Source organism: Odocoileus virginianus, chromosome 15 (assembly GCF_023699985.2).
Source record: "Odocoileus virginianus isolate 20LAN1187 ecotype Illinois chromosome 15, Ovbor_1.2, whole genome shotgun sequence".
NCBI classification, from domain to species: Eukaryota; Metazoa; Chordata; class Mammalia; order Artiodactyla; family Cervidae; genus Odocoileus; species Odocoileus virginianus.
The window spans coordinates 8,782,614-8,803,495 of NC_069688.1; the positions used below are offsets into that span (position 1 = coordinate 8,782,614).

The 20,882-nt window shown below is 51.6% G+C and overlaps 1 protein-coding gene across 4 annotated transcripts in view; it reads left to right on the forward strand.

Annotated features, from left to right (window-relative positions):
* ASAP1 (ArfGAP with SH3 domain, ankyrin repeat and PH domain 1) overlaps positions 1-20,882 on the forward strand; it is a 329,862-nt gene that overhangs the window by 303,790 nt on the left and 5,190 nt on the right. For 3 of the 4 annotated variants that reach the window (XM_070477000.1, XM_070477003.1, XM_070477001.1), the window contains 4 exons: positions 2,841-3,011; positions 10,460-10,529; positions 12,853-12,911; positions 18,951-19,432. In XM_070477000.1, the coding sequence (XP_070333101.1) occupies positions 2,841-3,011; positions 10,460-10,529; positions 12,853-12,911; positions 18,951-19,432 (782 nt within the window). The remainder of the gene's footprint in view (positions 1-2,840; positions 3,012-10,459; positions 10,530-12,852; positions 12,912-18,950; positions 19,433-20,882) is intronic. The other variant, XM_070477002.1, reaches the window with a different exon arrangement.

Below are 20,882 nucleotides of genomic sequence, written 5' to 3' on the forward strand. Positions count from 1 at the left end.
AGGCCCCCTCTCTCCCTGGTCTCTGCTCTGTCTCCCGAAGTGAGACAGTCTATCGTCCTTAAGAATCACTAGCCTTGAAACAAGAGAGGGAGCAGTTTATTTATCCTTTTATTCGACACTGCATTATTAAATTCAGCTTGCCAGGCCAGAGAAAAGCCTGACCTCGATAGAACCTGCAGCGTGGTGGGGAAGGAGGCTGTGACAAGTAAGCAGAAAAGGAATAATTAGAGACTGCGGCAGCCGATGTGAAGAAAGTGAGGCAAGGCAGTGATGACGTGATGAAGGGAACACGAACCCCTACATTTTTAACATGATGATTCAGAGAGCTTGATTTTGCTTGGTTTGTGGTTGGTTGCAGGACTGCTCTGGTTTGCTCCCTCCTAAAATCACGTACACAGAGCGCTCTGCCCAGAGACATGGCCCCATTGGCCGTCTGAGTTTCCAGGCAGGATTTGGAACCCATTGAATGGCCTTTCAGATGCGCTACCTCGAGAAGTCCCTAGGTGGCACTAAAGACGAGCCGCCGGAGAGTCTCACCATTGTCTATTATCTATTCTCCGTCTATTTCCAAGAGGAAATACTTCCTAGTACCTAGTACCAAGCGTTGCTGTTGCCGTTTGCATCAGCGTGTGCCGAGCCCAGAAAATGCTGGCCTGGCTTTTAGGACAGGGCGAGCCCTTGCCAGCTGCAGAGACCTGCGTCGTGGTCCAGCCCAGCCCCTCTCGGCTACCTAACCTTTATCACTCCAGCTCCACTTTCCTAGCTGTGAAATGGGGCCAATGATACCTGTCCCCAGGCTTCCCAGGTGGCTCAGTGGTAAAGAATCCACCTGTCAGTGCAGGAGAAGCGGGTTCAATCCCGGGATTGGGAAGATCCCCTGGAGAAGGAAATGGCAACCCACTCCAGTATTCTTGCCTGGAGAGTCCCATGGACAGAGGAGCCTGGTGGGCTACAATCCATGGGGTCGCAAAAGAGTCAGATACAACTTAGCAACAAGAACAATACTGACCCACATGCCTCACAGAGCTGTTATGAAAATTGAGGGGAACACCATATAGGAACATATTTCAAAAACTAAGACGCCCTATGCAAACGCAAGGCTAAAGTAACAATGCCTTTATTGTTGCAAAAATAAAATCGTTCCTGAAACGGCAGTGACTGGTGTCATAATTAGGCATTGCTCTGGGGTAACAGACTTCCATCACATATCTGTCAGTAGGACTGAGAATAAATGCTACAGCCAGGGTCATGTCATCCTAAAGCAAATGACCGTTTTCCTGAGCTGAGCAGTATTTACTTCAAGACAAGACTATCTCTGAAAAACAGGGGTTTAAGTCTGTGTTGGCACTGACCATAATTGATCATGGGATACAACACAGCTTGTTTTCCGATGAAGGAGGCCAGCAGTAATTAAGCTTCTCTTTTAATACGTGGAATATAGAAGGCTCTTTTGGAGCCTTTCTGGGGCACCGGGTACCTACCCTCCTGCCTTAAACATTTGAGGTGGCAGTGTCCTTAGCTTTTTTCATTTCTTTCCTTTTTTTCTTCTTTCAATGTTTGTGCAGACTGTTGTCTAGTTAAATCATATACCTGGTAATAATCACGAAGAGAGGTTTGTCAAGGTGCCCAGCGTCACCCAGGTGCCCAGGCACACATCAGCCACTTCAGTGTCACTTGAAATAAAATTAACAGCATATATACAACTTAAAAATCCCTTTCTTTTCCTAAAAACATTAGAAATGATAGTAATGGTTTGTGTGTGTGTGATATTAGTCTCATTGTTGCTATCCTGTCATCACCTCTAGAGAAAGTGGAACCTTTTTAAAAACATACTGACTCAGGCGGGAGGGGATGCACACACAGCTGGTTCACACTGCTGCACAGCAGAAACTAGCGCAGCCGTGAAACAGTTATGTTCCAACTTAAAAAATGAAATGCGGGTGTTTAAAACAATTTTAAACACCTTTAGAAATCAGTGAAGCTTAAATAATTTATTCAAGCTTGCAGTATAATAGATGGTTTATGATTTCTGGGGCTTCCCTAGCAGCTCAGCCAGTAAAGAATCTGTCTGCAATGCCGAAGACCCAGGTTTGACCCCTGGGACAGGAAGATCCCATGGAGAAAGAAATGGCAGCCCATTTCAGTATTCTTGCCTGGAGAATCCCATGGACAGAGGAACCTTGGTGGGCTACAGTCTACAGGGTCGCATAGGACATGAATGAGCAAATAACACTTCTCCCCTTTGTGATTTCCAGAACAGGTCAGGAATTGGAGGGGAAAAGAGGGTTTTTGTGTTTCCCTTTTTTCCAAGTAACCCTTTACATTAGAGCTTTCATTATTTATAAAAGTCATCAGAAAAGAGAAAAAAAATAAAAAACTTCTGGCCAAGTCTGCTGACTGGAGAAGCAGCTGCAGTGGAGAGAAAGCCCAGGTCTGAGGCCCTCGGAGGTTTCGTCGGTTCTTTGCTCTTCTCTCCATCGGTGTTGCTGGCAGTGCTGTACGTCTTCTTCCTCAGCAGGTTTTGCAGTGGTTCCAGGGTTTATTGCTTTGAAATGTGTTTTTCCCATTGCACCCAAATGAGGATGTAAACCCAGTGGCATTCCATGTTGACTGACGTTTTGTTTCTTAACAGCACACATTCTCCTTTTTAGTTTTTTTTTACCAGCAATTTTTTTAAACCCTTCTCGTGGGTTACTGGGTGGATGGACTGGGCCATCCCCAGGCTCCTGCTTCCATCTCCCTGTATCATACCCCATTCTGTGCTCGGGAATAACCGCATACGGGCTGTTCTGTCTGCGAGACCGGGATTAACCTTCCTGCCCCGTTCGATTCCTTTCCAGGTCCACCTGGCCCACCTTCAACACTCCCTCTAAGCACCCAGACCTCTAGTGGCAGCTCCACCCTGTCCAAGAAGCGGCCTCCTCCCCCACCACCCGGACACAAGAGAACCCTGTCCGACCCTCCCAGCCCACTACCTCACGGGCCCCCAAACAAAGGCGCAGTTCCTTGGGGTAAGTCATCCTCAAGTCAGGGCCCAGGCTGCCCGGGGTCGGGCCGCCACGGGGCTCGGGGGGCAGTGGGCACTTAGCACGCTCAGCAGACGGAGGAGCCCGCACCCACGCTGGGCCAGGGCTTAGACACATGTGATCGTGCAGCCTCCTACGGCCAAGAAACGTTTGGGAAAATATTTCTGTCACCACTTAGAAAGCTCAATGAGGATAAGGTGCTGAGCGTTTCTTGTGCACCAGACGCCCACCAGGCCTCGGTGGTCAGGCTGCTGTCTCTCCCAGCCGCCTCGCCCGCTCTCAGCCTCACGGCTCTGCTCTCACTGCTGGGCCCTCCAGGCTCTTTGCCTCCTGGGGCCACCTCCTCCCTGCAGCTCTGGTGTGGGCTTAAAAGCCTGCTCCTTCTCGTCCTTCTCAAGCCTGGCTGTCCTCTCTAAGGGAGCCCCCATCCCCGTTCCCTCTGGGCCCGGATCTCCGCCGACACAAGAATGTTTTATTATATGTGTTTGGTGTTTTGGTCTCCGTGAGAGCAGGGCTCTTGTCTATCTGGTTCTCTTCTGTGTCCACGGAGCCTAGAATCGAGCCAGGCACTCAATAATCTCTGGAGAATAAATAAACCCACCCAGAGTCAGTCAGTAGCTTACCATTTCTGTGACAGCTGATGGCGGATAGCATATTTCCATCCACGAGGAGCGCCATTTCCAGCTCCATCTGCCTTTTTAGTTTGCCAGCCTGCCACCAACTTCTGTCAAGAGCCAGGCGTCCCCTGGGGCCCTGGCTCTGCTGTTTTACAGGTCCCACCTCCCCCTTCCAGCGTGTCGCCTCGTGACTTGTTTGTTTGTTTCTCATTGCAACCGATAGTGAACTCGGCTGAACGCTTTTAAAGGCACTGGTGATTTGGCAGTTTAGTCGCCAGGTCGTGTTCAACTTTTTGTGACCGCGTGGGCTGTAGCTCACCAGGCTCCTCTGTCCATGGGATTTTCCAAGCAAGAATACTGGAGTGGGTTGCCATTTCCTCCTCAGGGGATCATCCCGACCCAGGGATCAAACCCAGGTCTCCCGCTTTGCAGGCGGTCTGCTTACCAACTGATCCCCAGGAAAGGCCATCATTAAAGGCATTAGGTGTTCCAAACTTGGAGAGCTTTGGGGAACAGCCATGCTGCCGTCTGCAGACTGGCACACGCATGAGCTGCACATGCCTTGGAATGCCCCGGCGTGGGTGGGCTGTCTGTGCTCAGCACTCCACTCCGCTCGCCTCGTGCCTGGGGTTTGGGCCCCTGCACACGCGTGCTCCAGGATGGAGATGAGTGGGAATGAGTGTGCAGTGTGTTCTTCACCACCAGGCTGCCCTATGAGCCAAACTGTGGAAATGCTGGACCGGGGCGTCCAGCTGCATGGGTAGGCTTCTCGGGGACTTCGCAGCGAGTGTTGAGTAGTCAGTTCCCAGTGAGACGAGCCGGGGGAGCCTTGAAGGGCACCGCCCAGGCACCCATCAGCAACACACAGGTCCCTGAGACTGCCCGAGACTCCCCCACCCCCCACCCCAGGGCCTTCGGGAATCCCCAGGGTTCGTCCAAAAGGACCTTGCCCCAGATAGCGTCCCACTGACGGTCACGAGTTTCCTGCAGGTATTCCTACCCCGAATCTCTGATTAACCATCTTTGTGAATCTCATTAAGCTTTGATCCTGTTGTTCATTCAGGTCCTCTTTTATTTCTCCATGAAGTTTATCATGCCTTACTCCACTGGTCTGCAGTTGAAATTTACTACATCTCTGTTTTCTGGCTAAAGAATCATCTCTCTTGTAGGTTCCTTCCACCTGACTGAGCAGCGGGACTCACAGCTGCCGTTCATCTTGTTTGGTTTTGGTTTTGGTGGTTTTGTTGGGGACGAGGGGCATTTTCGCTAAGAAGCAAGGTTCCCCCTTTATGGGACAGAGTCAGTGTCCTGGACAGTGAGCAGAAGGGAGCCTTCGAGCTTTGAAAACTTCGGGCTGCGAGCAGTCGTCTGCCCTCCCCACCCATCACCACCTGCCAGAGCCGCTCGCCTACCACCCGCCTCCAGGGACAAAGAGAACCTGTCCGTGCAAAAGTGACGACTGTCCACGTCGCAGACAACCCCAGGTGGTCGTTCCGTGACCGTCGGGCTGTCTATCTGACATGGTGTGTGTGCACATAGGGGAGACCTTCTTGCAGACACATGTAGGCGCAGGTCAGTGACAGGCCTCTCACCAGGCACGCTGAAGCGACTCTTAACTTGGGCCACACGCTTTATATTGTCATCCCACAGGTTTTATCTCTGCCTGTCTCCCGCTGACGCCGTGGTCCAGAAGCTGAAGTCAGGAGCCAGACTCCTGTAAATAAAGCACACGGGATGTCAGGTTCCTAGTGCGCGCTCACGGTGCCTGCAGCCTCCCTCCGGGAGCCCATCTTGCCAGTGCTGTTTGTTGTTATTGTTCAGTTGTGTCTGACTCCGTGACCCCGTGGACTGCAGCACGCCAGGCTTCCCTGTCCTTCGCTACCTCCTGGAGTTCGCTCAGACTCATGTCCATTGAGTCGATGATGCCATCCCAACCATCTCACAGTTGGAAAGCATCAATTTCCAGTGCACTTATGTTCCCCTAAAGTCCCCTTTTCCTACCAGCCCCCGAGGGTGAGGGCTTCTGGACTGTCTGAGATCTGTTGGGGCCGGGGGTGGGGGGCGGTGGGCGTGCGGAGTGGGTAGCACAGCTCCTGAGCCCTCGCCAGGCCCCACCTGCCCACCCCCTGCCCCTTCTGGCGTTGGGATTATCACAGGGTGGTCCTGCTGGCTGCTCTGCCTTTCTTAGCACGGTGTGAATGCTTTACGGAGGCACGAGCTTTTTCTGTCTCCGGAGCTCCAGTGTGGACCTGTGTCACCCTGCCTGGGTTCTGATCCGTCTCTACCACCTGTAGCCCTTGGCTTTCAGCGGTTCTATTTGGTTTACTTCCTACCTCAGTTTCTCCAGCTGTAAAATGGGGCTGTTAATAGCCCTCGTGGGATTCTTCGCCACAGTTTCACAGAGTAGGACATGGGGGTCTGGACTGTAAGGACACTGAGATTCAGAAAGGCTCGGTGCCCTGCCCAGGTCCTCCCGGCTGGTGAGAGGGCATCCCCTGTGGCTGGGAGAGCCCGCGGCCCTCGCCCCCTCGGTGCTCCGCTGAGCTCTGCTCGTAGCGGCTCGCCGATCGCTGTGGCCGTTCTCCTGTCTCGGCAGCTGTTCCTCTAGCCGTGAATGGCGTCGGGGAGAAGGGACCCCAGCAGGCGGACACCTTCCGCCTGCCCATGCCGCCCCGCCCCTGCAGCGTGGAGCCCTGATCTTTGGGGAGGTCGCCCCGGGCTTTCTCCCACTGGATCCACAGCATCCAGATAGCCCAGGTGTCACGTGGCTGCAGTCCCGCCACGGCGATGAGTTCAGCCATCACTGGGGAGATGGCGAAGGCAGGATTTTGATCAGAAGACAGCCAGGCCTGTGGGCAGAATCGGGTTTTTGCAGGGACTGTTGATTTTTGAGGTGGCTTGTCATTAAACATCGCCTTCGGAGATAAAATAAGCTGGTTATAACCTGTTCTCTAAGAGACCAACACATTTTCACACACTAATTAAATTAGTAAGGAAATGAGGACAAAGGGAGAATAAGGTAGCAAAGTGAAATGAAGGCCAGGAGTGTGATGTCGGCACTAAAGGCATAGCAGAGGTGCGCATGCGGTGGCTGGAAATAGACCACGGATCTGACCCTGAGGTTCTCACAGGCGAGAGCACAGAAACAGTGCAGCCAGTTATCCAGTTGGTGGCGGCCATAATGGTAAACTCTTCTCGAACTTGAGATCCTTGTAATTGCTACCTGTGATCAGCCTCCCCTGGGACCTCTGTCAGGTAGTCACGGAAGTGTTTACAGGGCCACATCCTGGGGAACCGTAACGTGAGCCGAATGAACTTTCCAGAAGCCCGAGTTCTGACCCGTGTTCCACCAGTTCTTGCCTAAGTGACCTCTGGGAATTACTTTAATTCCTTGTCTTTAGCTTCCAGGACTTAGAAAGGTCTATTGACTTCCTTTTTTTTCCCTACTTCCCGGGCCCCCATCCTCCCCAAGCTTCCTTTTTTTTTTTTTTAATGGAAAACAGATAATGGATAGATAATGAATGAAGAGCTATAGCCAAAATTGATTCACTTCTCCTATTTCAAGCCCAGAACTTCCAGGTGAAAGAGTCAGTATTTGAAATGTCTGATCCGTGACGCCCACATATCCTTAATGGAAGTAGCATTGGCTTGTAAGAGAGCCTTTGGGTGGATACTTCCTGATTCTTTCCTTTTTCTTAGATTTCCCAGTATATTCTCAACTCAGCTGCCCCTGCCACCCCAATCCCATTTTACATGCAGTTCTAGGAATAGTAATGGCTACTACCATGTATAGATTACTCACCAGCTATCAGGTCCTGTACATTTGTTCATACATTCTTGTATTAAGTCATTTGTTGTTCATTCGCTCAGTCATGTCTGACTTCTTGCGACCCCATAAATAGCAGCACACCAGGCTTCCCTGTCCTTCACTATCTCCTGGAGTTCACTCAAACTCATGTCCATCCAGTCGGTGATGCCATCCATCCATCTTGTCCTCTGTCATCCCCTTCTCCTCCCGCCTTCAATCTTTCCCATCATCAGGGTCTTTTCCAGTGAGTCTGCTCTTTGCATCATGCAGCCAAAGTATTGGAACTTCAGCTTCAGCATCAGTCCTTTCCAGTGAATATTCAGGATTGATTTCCTTTAGGATTTACTGGAGAGTCCCTTGGACAGCAAGAAGATCAAACCAGTCAATCCTAATTAAATCATAACTGTCCTGTAAGATAGGGACTGTCATTGTCCTGGGTTAACTGACGAGATCGAAGTACAGAGGTCTAGCGACTTGTCTAAGATCACAAGTCCAGTAACTTCAGAGCTGGGGTCTGAATCCGTCCCTGACTCAGAGGGTCATACGAGTGTCCACTCTTCCAGAAGACTCCTAGAGCCCGTGTGCCAGGCCCTGCTGGGTGGCGCCTCCTCTTGTTCCACACTCTTGGCCCACAGCTGCTGAGCCATACCAAGTGACCTCGAGTCTTGGCCACAGAGTTTGTTGTTGTTTGTTTATTTACTTTTGGCTGTGCTGGGTCTTGGTCGGTACGTGAGCTTTATCCAGGTGCAGTGAGTGGGGGCAACTCGCTAGTCGTGGTGATGGCTTCTCTTGTCGCAGAGCACAGGCTTTATGGCACATGGGCTTCAGTAGTTGCGGCTCGAAAGCTTAGTTGCCCAGAGGCATGTGGGATCTTCCTGGACCAGGAATCGAACCCATTGTGCCCTGCACTGGCAGGCAGATTCTTAACCACTGGACCCCCGGGGACGTCCTTGGCCACAGCTTCTTAACTTGCCTGCCCCGCGTCTGTCTGCCGCCCTCCCTTCCTGCACATGTGTGCGTACACCACAGGCCTTCCCCAGATTGCACAGAAAGAGGGACAAGGATTGAGCTGCTTCCATGCTCCTCGTCCTCCCTCCAACCTTGCTCTTCTATTTTTGGAAATTTTGCTAAGCCACATTGCTCTTCCCAGACATGGCAGGTGGCCTTTGCCTGGCTCTGAGAAAGACAGGATTCCTGTCTGCCCAACCTCAGATGCCTTCCCCAGGCCCACCCTCACCCCCAAGGAGTGGGAGAAGCCAGGCTGGGGGCGGCTCTGTGGGCCTCGATTTCCTTCAGCAGCACCCGGAGGCGGCTCTGGGCGTTCACCGGGTCAGAGAGCAGGGCCACAGAGCCGGACAGGGCAGCGCCCCTGTCAGTGACGGGCTCACCTGCTGAGGAAGAAAATCATCACCATTTTCGTTACATCACATCAGAGAGCTTGGAACAGCGATCCCCCTTCGTGTCACGCCCCCGTGGTCCAGCCCCGTGCACCACACTCCGTGGTTTCTCTCCTGTGACGCTCATGCCGTCTAGTGGAGTGGTAGCTGTTATCCTCTTTCGTACAGGAGGGAACTGAGACTCGGTAGGAAAAGCAGTGTCATCAGAACTCATGCCCGCTGGTCAGGCACACACCTGGAATCCAGAGCCAGGCTTGTCTGGCTCTAGAATCTGCACCCTGACCGTCCTCTGTGATTAATGGTTATCGGCTCACCCGGGAGATGAAGGGACCGAGTCCGACTTTGCAGAGACTCTTTTCTAAGGTGGCAGAGGAATTTACCACAAGTGGGAGGGGACAGGTGTTGCAGGGAGCAGGAACAGAGGGGACGAGGTTACAGAGGCGTAAAAACACGTGGCGTCTTTGGAAAGTGGGCAGAGGAGAGGGTGAAGTGAGGACCCCGGCCGTTTGAGCTGCGGTGTCGGGCCACAGCCCCCGACGTGTTGGCTTGTCTGTGAGACAGCGGAGCGGGTGGCCCCGAGCGGAGCGGGGGCTCCTGCAGCCCGGGTGGTCTTGTGCTTGTGCACAAAGGGTGAGAATCGCTGGTTTGGGGTGTTTTCTACCTGGAGCAGGAATGAGCAGATGCGGCAGCGTATTCCCCTCATCTAGAACTTTCTTTGACATTTTAATTGTTACGACCCATTTAAGTCTGAAAGTGTGAGATTTGAGCACCACTCTGAAAAGAAACGCCTGCCTTAAAAAAAGGCAGTTTCAACTCGGAGGATGCCGTGAGAGGCTGCCAAGGAAGACCTTCAGCATTAAGCTGCAGAGTTGTGGAAATAGACTGACGGTTAGGAGGAGTGGCTCAGTAAACTGGATCTGTATTTGAAAGTCCGGCCCTATTCTTCATGCATCGATATTCCTGGCGTTACAGTCCCGTCCAAGAGGTTCCATCTGAGCACTCGGGCAGCCTCTCCCTGTCCTGCAGGTTATGGGGCTGGGGTGGGAGCCGCACGGGTGGGAGTTCATTGCAGAGCCTGGAGGAGGGCTGCCTGGCTTCGCATCCCAGCTCTGACCCTTACCAGCTGCTTGACCCTGGCCTCTGCTTTGCTTCTTTGTTTCTTATGTAAACCGGAAGTCAAATAGTGTGTCTGGGATTCCCTGCTGACTCAGCGGGTAAAGAATCCACCTGCAGCGCAGGAGACACAGGAGACACAAGTTCAGTCCCTGGGAAGATCCCCTGGAGGAGGAAGTGGCAACCCTCTCCAGCATTCCTTCCAGAAAAACCCCAGGGACAGAGGATCCTGGTGGGCTCCAGTCCACAGGGTCGCAAAGAGTCAAGCATGACTGAGTACCCCCACACCATAATATGCATCTCACTGATGCAATGACTGCGAGGTACTTAGCACAGTACCTCACTCGTAGTCAGGGCTGAATACACAGCAGTTGCTATTATTAACGTTGCTCTCAGGGCATCTCCAAGGAGTAATGAAACTCAAGTGCATTTGTGTGTGGGACCTCTGGCAGCCATGTGACCTGCAGCCGTTGGTCCATTTAATCCTGTCTCCCCCAGGTAACGACGTGGGTCCGTCATCGTCCAGTAAGACCGCAAACAAGTTCGAGGGCCTGTCCCAGCAGTCAAGGTGAGCCATCTCCCCACGGACTCCCCTGGGGGGTGCTTAGGGCCACCGTGGACAGGCACACACAAGTGAGATTTAGGGCCGTCTGCTCAAGGTGGGGCTCGCCAGCTGATGCTGACTGTGATGGGAACCTGAAAGCCTCCATCACTTTGCATGGCCCACCTCGGCACACAGTTCTCAGGGCCCGGACAGGGTCTGCAGACAGTGTTTCAGGGGAGCAGCGCCTCCCTGTCCAGATTCCAGGCGCAAATGGACCTCACTTTCCTGAGGATTGCACAGTCTGCGCTGGAATGAGTTCTTATTTTCAGTTTTTTAATGAGGTCATTTTGTTTTGTTACTTTCTCTTTTAGCTCCATTCTGCAGACCTGAGGGTAAAAAGATCTCCTCAGGGAGATCCAATTAGCCTAGAGATTTTCAGACATAAAAATAGAACTCCTTCCAAGTCTCCTGTTTCTAAGAGTTCCTTAAGCTAGGCTAATGGAGAGGCGTCCCTTTCCCCTCTCCTCTCACCAAAATGAGATGCTTCGGAAGAGTTTCTGTGGACAGTGTACACCCAGTCCCCGCACAGAGGCTCTTCCCCAGAGACTTGATCCCAGATAAGGACACGGGAGCCGCTTCCTCACCCAAAAGCTCAGGCAGGAGTCAGCTGCTTCGTGGGGGGTGCCTTTCAAAGCTTTTCAAAGCTGAAAGCCGAAATCCTCATTTCTTCTAATGCCTCTGCCTTGTTTTTGTCTTTACGAGCCCGTGAGGGAGCCCAGTCTGCTACCCTCAGGTTTGCAGATGAGGACGCGGGGCCCTGGGACTCAATCCGGGGGGTTCTCAGGCACCACAGTCAACACTCTGCCTGCCCATCGCGCTCCGCGCCCTCCACACACACTACCGTGGGGGCTCTCAACCCCAGGGCCGGTGGGGGTCTTCCAGGGGAGGGAGTCTGACGTGGGGGAAGTGCCCACTGATGGTTTTTACAGGAAATCGATCCCTGACATGTACACACATGCTTACATACATGTGCACATAGCACCACCTGCAGAATGCAAAGAAGCCCAGGTTCACCCCAGGGCTCCTGTGTGAGGCGCTTCCAAGTGTCTGGCTTGGTCTCCGTACCCAGGCCGGGAAGGCATGGCATTCATGTCTGTGATGGGCAGATATGCGTCCCTGTGACGATGCTGAGGCCAAAACACGTGCCAGATGTGTTCAAGGCAAAACGCTTCTGGTTCAGGGGTGGCTTGATCTCACCAGTCTCAGCCTCAAGTAGCCCAGAGGCCTTAGAATTTCGAGGGAACCAAGGAAAGAGCCCTGAAGACCAGGAGTGATTTATGGGCCAGGATGAAAGACACATGCATTTCATCTTCTTTATTGGACTCTGTTTTCTTTTTGGTTGGTTTGGCTTTTCCTGTCCTTTTAAATGCAGTTAAGAGAGAAGAGGGGTGGAGGCAGTTCTTAGGCCACCAGAGAACAGCAGATGATAAATGAGGTGATAGAAGGGGCTCTTGGCAGATACAAGTCTGGCACTGGGATGCTGTGCTGTTTGGGTCCTCAGAGCCCCCGGGGTCCCTGAACACAGTCACAGCCTCTTGTTAAAGGGAAAGAGCGGATTCCCACTGAGAGTTTTCACCTGCAGTGCTGGCATCTGGGTGGTGGCAGGGACGTGGGGAGTCCCTGATACCAGATGACATGGGGCAGCTTCTGTGCCTGGGGCCTGCTGCCCGGATCCTCTGCTCATTTACAAATTGTTCAAGAGGAGGAACAACTCAGGGAAAGCCTGAAGGCCTGAGACCCACGCCATTTGCTCCGGTGCAAGGAAAAAGTGAGGACTCTGGAGTCCCATGGAGCTGGGCCTGAATGTCCAGCTCCGTTGCAGGTCAGACCCGGAAGCTTCCACAGGTCACTGGAGGTGCCCGGGCTCTGGTTTCCTCTGCTACAGGTGGGGGTGACAAGCGTAACATCGTGGGGTCACGTGAGAAGAGCTGCCTCAGAGCAGCGCACTTGGCCCAGGACCTGCAGTGTGCCCAGCGCTTTCATCAGCCCTTCCTTCGGGGAAAGGTGTCAAGAAGAGGAGGGATTAGGCTCTCTCACTCAGAGGGTTGGTGGTGGTTTTGTTACTTTCCCTCTGGACTCCATTCTGCAGACTTGGGAACAGAAAGATAATCCTGAGGGAAAGGCAGGCAGACTTCAAATCTGGGCGAGTGGACTGTGATCTTCTGTTAGGGAAATGTTGAAAGCATTTTTAGATAATTCTGTGAATTTCTGTGATTTCCTTGAATGCTATTTCACTATTGATCTTATAGCGTTCTGAGATCATAAATGATTCTTATTTATTCATTAGCACCGGTTCTGCAAAGACTGCCCTTGGCCCAAGAGTTCTTCCTAAACTACCTCAGAAAGGTAAGATTTCTCTTTTTCATGCTGTTTGTTGTCCGACTCTTTGCGACCCCAGAGGCAGTAGCTCACCAGGCTTCCCTGTCCTTCACTAGATATCTACTGGAGTTTGCTCAAATTCTTGTCCATTTAGTCAGTGATGCTATCTAACCATCTCATCCTCTCTTTCATATTTACATGTAATTATACTGGCACTGTCGGAGAAGGCAATGGCACCCCGCTCCAGTACTCTTGACTGGAAAATCCCATGGACGGAGGAGCCTGGTAGGCTGCAGTCCATGGGGTCGCAAAGAGTTGGACATGACTGAGCGACTTCACTTTCACTTTTCACTTTTATGCATTGGAGAAGGAAATGGCAACCTACTGCAGTGTTCTTGCCTGGAGAATCCCAGGGATGGGGTTGCACAGAATCGGACATGACTGAAGTGACTTAGCAGCAGTAGCAGCGGTATACTGTCACTGTATCCTCCAAGGGATCGGGGGTGTTTGTCTCTTTTGACCCCTGCTCTATCTCAGATGGCCTTGAGCAGCAGCTGACATGTAAGAGATACGTAATTAATATTGTTCAGTGAAGAAAAACACTTATAAGCTCAAGTTTTGTAATTAACAAACACCAAACTTTTCCTGAAAAAGCAATGCTTTTTCAGAAGATCCCTCATTAGGATCCCCAGGTACCATATCTGCTCTTGCAAACAAAATCAGAGAGAACAGAACTGGTCCTGGCTCTCCTGCTTACTAGCTGTGAGGCCTGGGCAGGGGACTCAGAAGCTTCACTGAGCCTGAGATTCCTCACCTGTCAACAGGGCCAGGACACATACTCCACCAGGTTTTATGAGGACAGGGTGAGATCATACTTCAGAAAGGCTGGATTTTGCTGATCGGCACCCCTTCGTGGTCATTTAACATGTTCCTCTGTCCTCTAATATTTCCTATCAATTGAAAGTTGGATCAAGAGACCCGATCAGATGCTGCTAGTTCAGGCTTTGGCAAAACCCTTCCCAGGCAGCAGTGCACTCTTCTGTCGAGAGGGACAAGCCGTCTGACTGCCCCTCCCTGTGTCAAGTTCACGGCTCCCACTTGGCCTGTGGACACCATCCTGTTCTCAACGGCACTGACAGCCCCTCCCCTCGTGTGCAGGCCCCTCGCATCCTCAGCCTGCAGAGACTGGCTCAGGCGCGGTCACTTCTCTTCTGAATCTGCCCTCACTCTCTGGGGTACCCGCCTCGGCACCTCCATATCACATACCCAGCCAAGTGTCCCTCTGACGTCTAAGCTCCCACACACCTGCCGCTGGAGTGTCTCTGCTCAGACGTCTGACAGCTTCTCAACCTAAGATTTTGAAGACCCTTCACACACATGCACGCACCCTCACACCCTCCAGCCAAACCTGTTCCTCGCCCAGCATCCCTGTCTGTTACAGCAATATCGTCCAGGTACACACAGACACAGACACACACACACCCCCTCCAGCCAAACCTGTTCCTCGCCCAGCGTCCCTGTCTGTTACAGCGATATCGTCCAGGTACACACAGACACACACACACACACACACACCCTCCCTCCAGCCAAACCTGTTCCTCGCAGAGTGTCTGTTACAGCGATATCGTCCAGGTACACACAGACACACACACACACCCTCCAGCCAAACCTGTTCCTCGCCCAGCGTCTGTTACAGGCGATATTGTCCAAGTCCAAGTGATTGGATCCTAAACCTAGGAAAGAAGCCCAGCTCCTTCCTCCCATGCCGCTCATCCATCCACACACACTGTTGATTCCCCGTTGGTTGTATCCTCCCGTGTCTCCCCTCTCACTGTGGTCTCCCGGACCGTCCTCTCCTGTCTGGACTCTGTGGCCTCCTCCCTGGTCTTCCTGTGTCCACCCTGGCCCTGCGAAGAGCCAGGGTGCTCTGAGTTCTATCAGTGGCTCCTGCCCCACCCACCCAGTGCGTCCGTCTCACCCAGAAAGCAGGCAGAGTCCCAGAGGCACAGGGTGTCTGTGACGCTGAGAGGGACAGGCTGCAGCTCCTTCTCCCGCCCACCCATCCTCATCCCCAGCGCCCGCTGGCACTTCCGCATGGACTGTCCTGACCACACCTCACTCTTTTTCCCTCCCAAACATCACTTATTTTTTAAATCCTTTGAAAGTGTTAGTTGCTCAGTCATGTCCAACTCTTTGCGACCGCATGGACTGTAGCCCTCTAGGCTCCTCTGTCCATGGGAGTCTCCAGGCGAAAATTCTGGAGTGGGTTGCCGTTCCTTTCTCCAGGGGTCTGCCCAGCCCAGGGATCAAACCTGGGTCTCCTGCTTTGCAGGTGGATTCTTTGCGGTCTGAGGCACCAGGGAATCCTTTGGGCTCCTTGTAAAGGGCTTAGTGAAAGCCGTCTGAGCTGGGGATGGACTGCTGCATGGAGCCATTTGCTTAAAGAGTTTTAAAAGGCAGTCGTATAGAAACTTCAGGGGCTCTCCAATATGAACAGAGTCACGGTAGTGTTGGGCTGTGATGCAGGCCTTGGTCCCTTACATTCTTCCCTCGTTGTCATCACAGTGAAAGTCCAGCCCTGCATCCTGGGTTTTTCCACTTAGGATTCTGCCATCGAGCAGCTGCCATCCTCTGCTTGGCGCCCCCTTTTGTTGGAAACATGAGCTGAGAGCATGTGGGCTCTTTCTTCATCTTCCTCCTCTTTCTCAGTTATTTCCTTAGAGCCTGTTCTCAGAAACAGAACCGTCACAGCCCAGGGCAGTGTTTCAGCACCTGAGCTCTCTGTCACGCTGCTGTTCAAAGGGCCGAATCTGTTTGTTTCCAGCCAACCTTGCCGGCATGAACCAGCTGCACCATAACCCCCTGGGTCTCTTTCTTATTTTTCGACCGTGCCATGCAGCATGCGGGATTCTAGTTCCCTGACCAGGGATCAAATCCACACCCCCTGCAGTGGAAGTGTGGAGTCTTAACCACTGGACCACCAAGGAAGTTCCGGGGATGGGGTAGAATTCTCACTCCTCTCTTGTTCTTGATGTCCTCACTCGAACAGCGTGGTCTGTGTCGTCCAACTTGGGGGGAAATTTGCTTCTCTGCCCATCAGAGTTAAGAATGTAGCTTAGTATACTAACGCATATATATGGAATTTAAAAAGATGGTAACGATAACCCTATATGCAAAACAGAAAAAGAGACACAGATGGACAGAATAGGCTCTTGGACTCTGTGGGAGAAGGTGAGGGTGGGATGTTCAGAGAGAACAGCATTGAAACAAGTATACTATCAAGTGTGAAACAGATCACCAGCCCAGGTTGGATGCATGAGACAGGGCGCTCAGGGCTGGTGCACTGGGAAGACCCAGAGGGATGGGATGGAGAGGGAGGCGGGAGGGGGGATCAGGATGGGGAACACATGTAAATCCATGGCTGATTCATGTCAATGTATGGCAATAACCACTACAATGTTGTAAAGTAATTAGCCTCCAACGAATAAAAATAAATGGGGGAAAAAAAGAATGTAGCTTAGGCACTTCGCTAGTAGTCCCGTGGCTAAGGCTTCGCATTCCTAATGCAGAGGGCCCAAGTTCAATCCTTGGCTCAGGGAAAATCTCAAATGCCACAACTAAGGTCAAATGATGAAACTTAAGACCTGGCACAGCCAAATAAATAAATAAATAAATATTTTTTTTAAAAAAGAATGAAGCTCACAAAGGACTTTGAATTAGAGAGGGGAAAACACAAAATCATCTTGGAAATAAAATAGTCAGAGGAGTGACTTCTTTAGAGGGGAGAGTGTCTCTCTTCATATTTCTTCGTAGTATAAAATTAACCTATATTCATTGTAGATATTAAAAATGCAAAGAAGTGTAAAGAAAATACAAACCGCCCAAAGTCTCGCCACCCAGGATAAAGCAACTTAGCCCTTTCAGTCTTTTTCCTATGATTTTTTTATGTCACTGTTTAAGCTGGTTTCTGTCGTACAGTGAATCAAAAGCCCTTTCCATGAGATTAATTATACTCTTACTGGCTGCATAGTACTCTGTTATCTGATAGCTGGCCGTGTTAAGTAGTCTGTCCTCTTCCATGTCCACCCAGTTCACAGTTTTCTTTCACTATAAACAGCGTCATGCTGAACACCCTGGCACAGGCACATGCCCTGGCTTTGATCCCTTTTTTGGATAAATTCCTAGAACCGGAGTTGCCTGTTTGGGCAGCCCAGCACTTCCTCATAGTTTCTGTTCCCCTGTAAGTGTGGCTCAGGGCTAGGCTTTTCAGCCCCGCTGCCTCAGGGGATTCCCCCAGCTGTTCCCCCATCACCACCTGACTCAGACTTTTGTTTACCCCAGTGTCTTGACTTCCAAGAGAGGAATCCAATTCTGAACTGTGCCACGTCGGCTGAAGCTCACCGGCCAGCCCGGGAGCAGGATGCCCGTGACTTTGAGTTCCTTGGGAAGGGACGTGGCTGAGCAGGCCCCGAGCGGGAACAGCTGCAGTGTAGCTTGTGACAGTTTGCAATACTGGGATTTGTCTTCTTTTTTAAAAAAAATTTTAGGAGTCTCTTTCCGAGTGTTGTGTCTTTAGAATACAGTTCTTAGTTTGGCTACTTCAGTCAGCCGTGTCCTCACTGAGCACGTATGATGCGCTTGGTGAATCTAGGCCTCAAGGAACTTTGTCTCAGCAACAGTTATAATGCGCCATAATATTCTGATATTGTACCTAGAGTCTACCTCGTCCTATTGGCATGTTCCTCATGTTGCTCGTGTTTTAGAGATGAGGAGGGTGAGGGGGTTTGTAACCTGCTCAGGGTCACACAACTAGGAACTGAGTGGTGGGGCCCAACTTGGAGACGTGTCCTAAGTTCCACTGGTTAGAGCTGTGCGAAGGTTCAGACCGCAGAATCTCCAAGCGATGGAGTCCTACACAGCCATTAAAGAGGAGGAGGAGGAACTGACTTATCAATGGAAATTCTCCCAAGCATTTTAAATGGGAAAAAACCAAAGTCGTAGACGTATGTTGTGTGTGTGTATGAGTGAGTGAGTGTGAGTCGTTCAGGCATATCCGACTCTGCGACCCCATGGACTGTAGCAAGCAAGAATACTTGAGTGGGTTGCCATTTCCTTCTCCAATGTATGTATTGTAGTCCCATGTTAACAGAAATTCTCCCGAATATATTATATGAGAAACAAAGTTACAGGCAATGTATGTGTTGTAGTCCCATTTAATGTATTTGTTGTAGTCCCAGGTTTTTAAAGATAATTCATATATACATGCATGGGCACCACTAAAAAGGAACAGAGTTGACCTCAAAGGGGTGGTAGGTGGGAGTGGTGAGAGGAGAAGCTTTTTCCCTCTTACACAGTATGTACATCATATAAAACGTGAGAAATTAGAATGATACCACTATAGAATGGAATAGGATGCAGCATTAAAAGTATATGCTTAGTACTAATGAACAATTTTTATTATGGTGAATACTCTTGCTAAAACAGTATATAGATAAGAGCAGATAGATGTTTTATCTATGCAAAATACATAGAAAAGTCCAGAAGGAAATTATACCAAAGTATTTTAAATGGCTACATTTACTCAGTAGACTTATGGGAAACTTCTCCTTTTAACTCCACACCTTTCAGTTTTCTATAATCTGTATTATGTGTATGAAAAAGTGAGAGTATTAGTCACTCAATCATGTCTTAACTCTTTGCGACCCTGTGGACTGTAGCCCACCAGGATCCTCTGTCCATGGAATTTTCGAGGCAACAATACTAGAGTGGGTTGCCATTCCCTTCTGCAGAGGATCTATTATGTGTATAGTTGTGGTTTTTTGGTTTTGTTTTTTTTACTTCTGGGTTTGTTTGGATGTCCTGTTCTTATATAACTGAGGCATAAGATCGTCCATTGTAAGGTGGATGCCTCCAGGCTTCCAACTTTCACCTTTTTTTAAAAGCAGGCCAAAAAAAAAAAAAAAAAAAGGCAGGCCAATTCTTGTGGGGTCTGGGCCTGCGACTGCCTGGGGCGCTCGCTCAGGGTCGGTTCTGCTCATGACCCCTCTCTGTGGTCGCCTCCCGCAGTGGCACTAAGGAAAACAGATACCAGCCATCATCTCTCCCTTGACAAAGCCAACATCCCGCCTGAGATCTTCCAGAAGTCGTCCCAGTTGGCAGAGTTACCACAGAAGCCTCCACCCGGGGACCTGCCCCCAAAGCCCACGGAACTGGCTCCCAAACCCCCCATCGGAGACTTGCCACCTAAGCCAGGCGAGCTGCCCCCCAAGCCGCAGCTGGGCGACCTGCCCCCCAAGCCCCAGCTCGCAGACTTGCCCCCCAAGCCCCAGGTGAAGGACCTGCCTCCCAAGCCACAACTGGGGGAGCTGCTGGCGAAACCCCAGACAGGAGACGCCTCGCCCAAGGCCCAGCCACCCCCGGAGCTCGCCCCCAAGTCACACCCGGCGGACCTGTCCCCGAACGTCCCCAAGCAGGTGTCTGAGGACACCAGTGACCTCACGCCCACCCTGCCAGAGACGCCCGTGCCGCTGCCCAGGAAGATCAACACGGTGAGTGGTGCTCGGAAACCCAGGCACGTGCTCACCCAGCCGGCCTGGGGTCCAGTGTCATGGGGGGCACAGGGCCCGGGGGGTTGAGACCGGGCTGTGGACCCCAGCAGACAGGCGTCAGGACCTGCCTGCCCTGTGACCATGGGGCCGTGGCCAGCTCCTCGCCTGCCCTGAACCTCGGTCTCCTTCAAGGAAAGGGGCCAGAACGCTGCCTGGGTTCATGGGCAATGAAATGCAGGGAAGTAGGAGCAGCGCCCAGCAAGTGGTCGCTCTTGTCTGTGATCCTGTAACCAGGAGACGTTCCTTTCCCAGGGTCCCAGGGAAGCGGTCTCAGACCTCAGCTTCTCTCTGTACCTTCCTGGAGGAGTTGGGCACATGGCCCAAAGAGACTTGTACCAACCAACGTAGCTTGGTTTGAAGTCGCCCAGCCCTTCATTTTCACAACATGCCTTCTACTCTATATGTCCTTTTTACTTTAAACATGCCTTTCCCTCCCCACCCCCCAAAAATTATTTTTTTGGAAAAATGAAGCCCTGGGAAGATGCACATGTGTTGTCTGTCCTGCCCACGCCACACCCCCACAGGGATGGGAGCACCCCGGTTTAAGGAACACAGTTAGCGGGGGGACCAAAAGCCTTTATCTTCCCATGATAAAGCAGCATTGTGATAAAAGTGTGCCCCTTCAGTACAAAAGGAAAGGAGAGAATGGTGAAACCGAGCCTCTCCCGGGTGGGAGCTCACAAGCATGTGCAGCGGCTGCGGCTTGCCCTTCTCCAGGCTCTGAGAAGCCTGAGCAGCACCCGTGGCCTTGATGTACACAGTTCCAGCCTGGGCTACTGCACTCGTCACTGTTTCATTATCTCATTTAACCCCCCCTGTAATGAATGGTCACACACAGGTCTTCCAGTTTGTTCGCAGAGTCAGAGCTGAAAAGACTTAAGATCTCGACTGGCCATAGCCCTTGGCTTCTCAGGCCCCACCAGCTCTGGCTTAGCCCGGGGAGGGGCTTGTAGAAGCAAGTGGGTCAACAGGGAGATTGAGGGAGAAACCACTGGCCCAAGAAGAAAAGCACTTGACCCCAAGCTTTGAGCGTGACGGCTTGCTTTTTTTTATTCCTAATTATTTAATAAGCCAGGCGCCAGAAACATCCTTTGGAAGGTCAGTTCTCTCTTTCCATCTTCCTGTCTGCAGAGAACTGGAAACCTAACAGCTAAAAGCTCGAATCAACACGGGTCAGAAACTAAAACGTTGAGGGGAGCTGCCTGGAGGCCCCGCCGCCGCCCGGGCTCCCCTGCTGTTTAAGCAGTGTGTGCTGACACGGCGCTTTGCACGAGGGCTCAGAAATGTGTTTATGCTGCATGTGTTTGGTCTGCTTTGCGTCATGTTTCCCCAAACCGTTTTTAGATTCTGCTGTCATCTGTGCAGGCTGCCGTGGGGCGGGGCGGGGTCG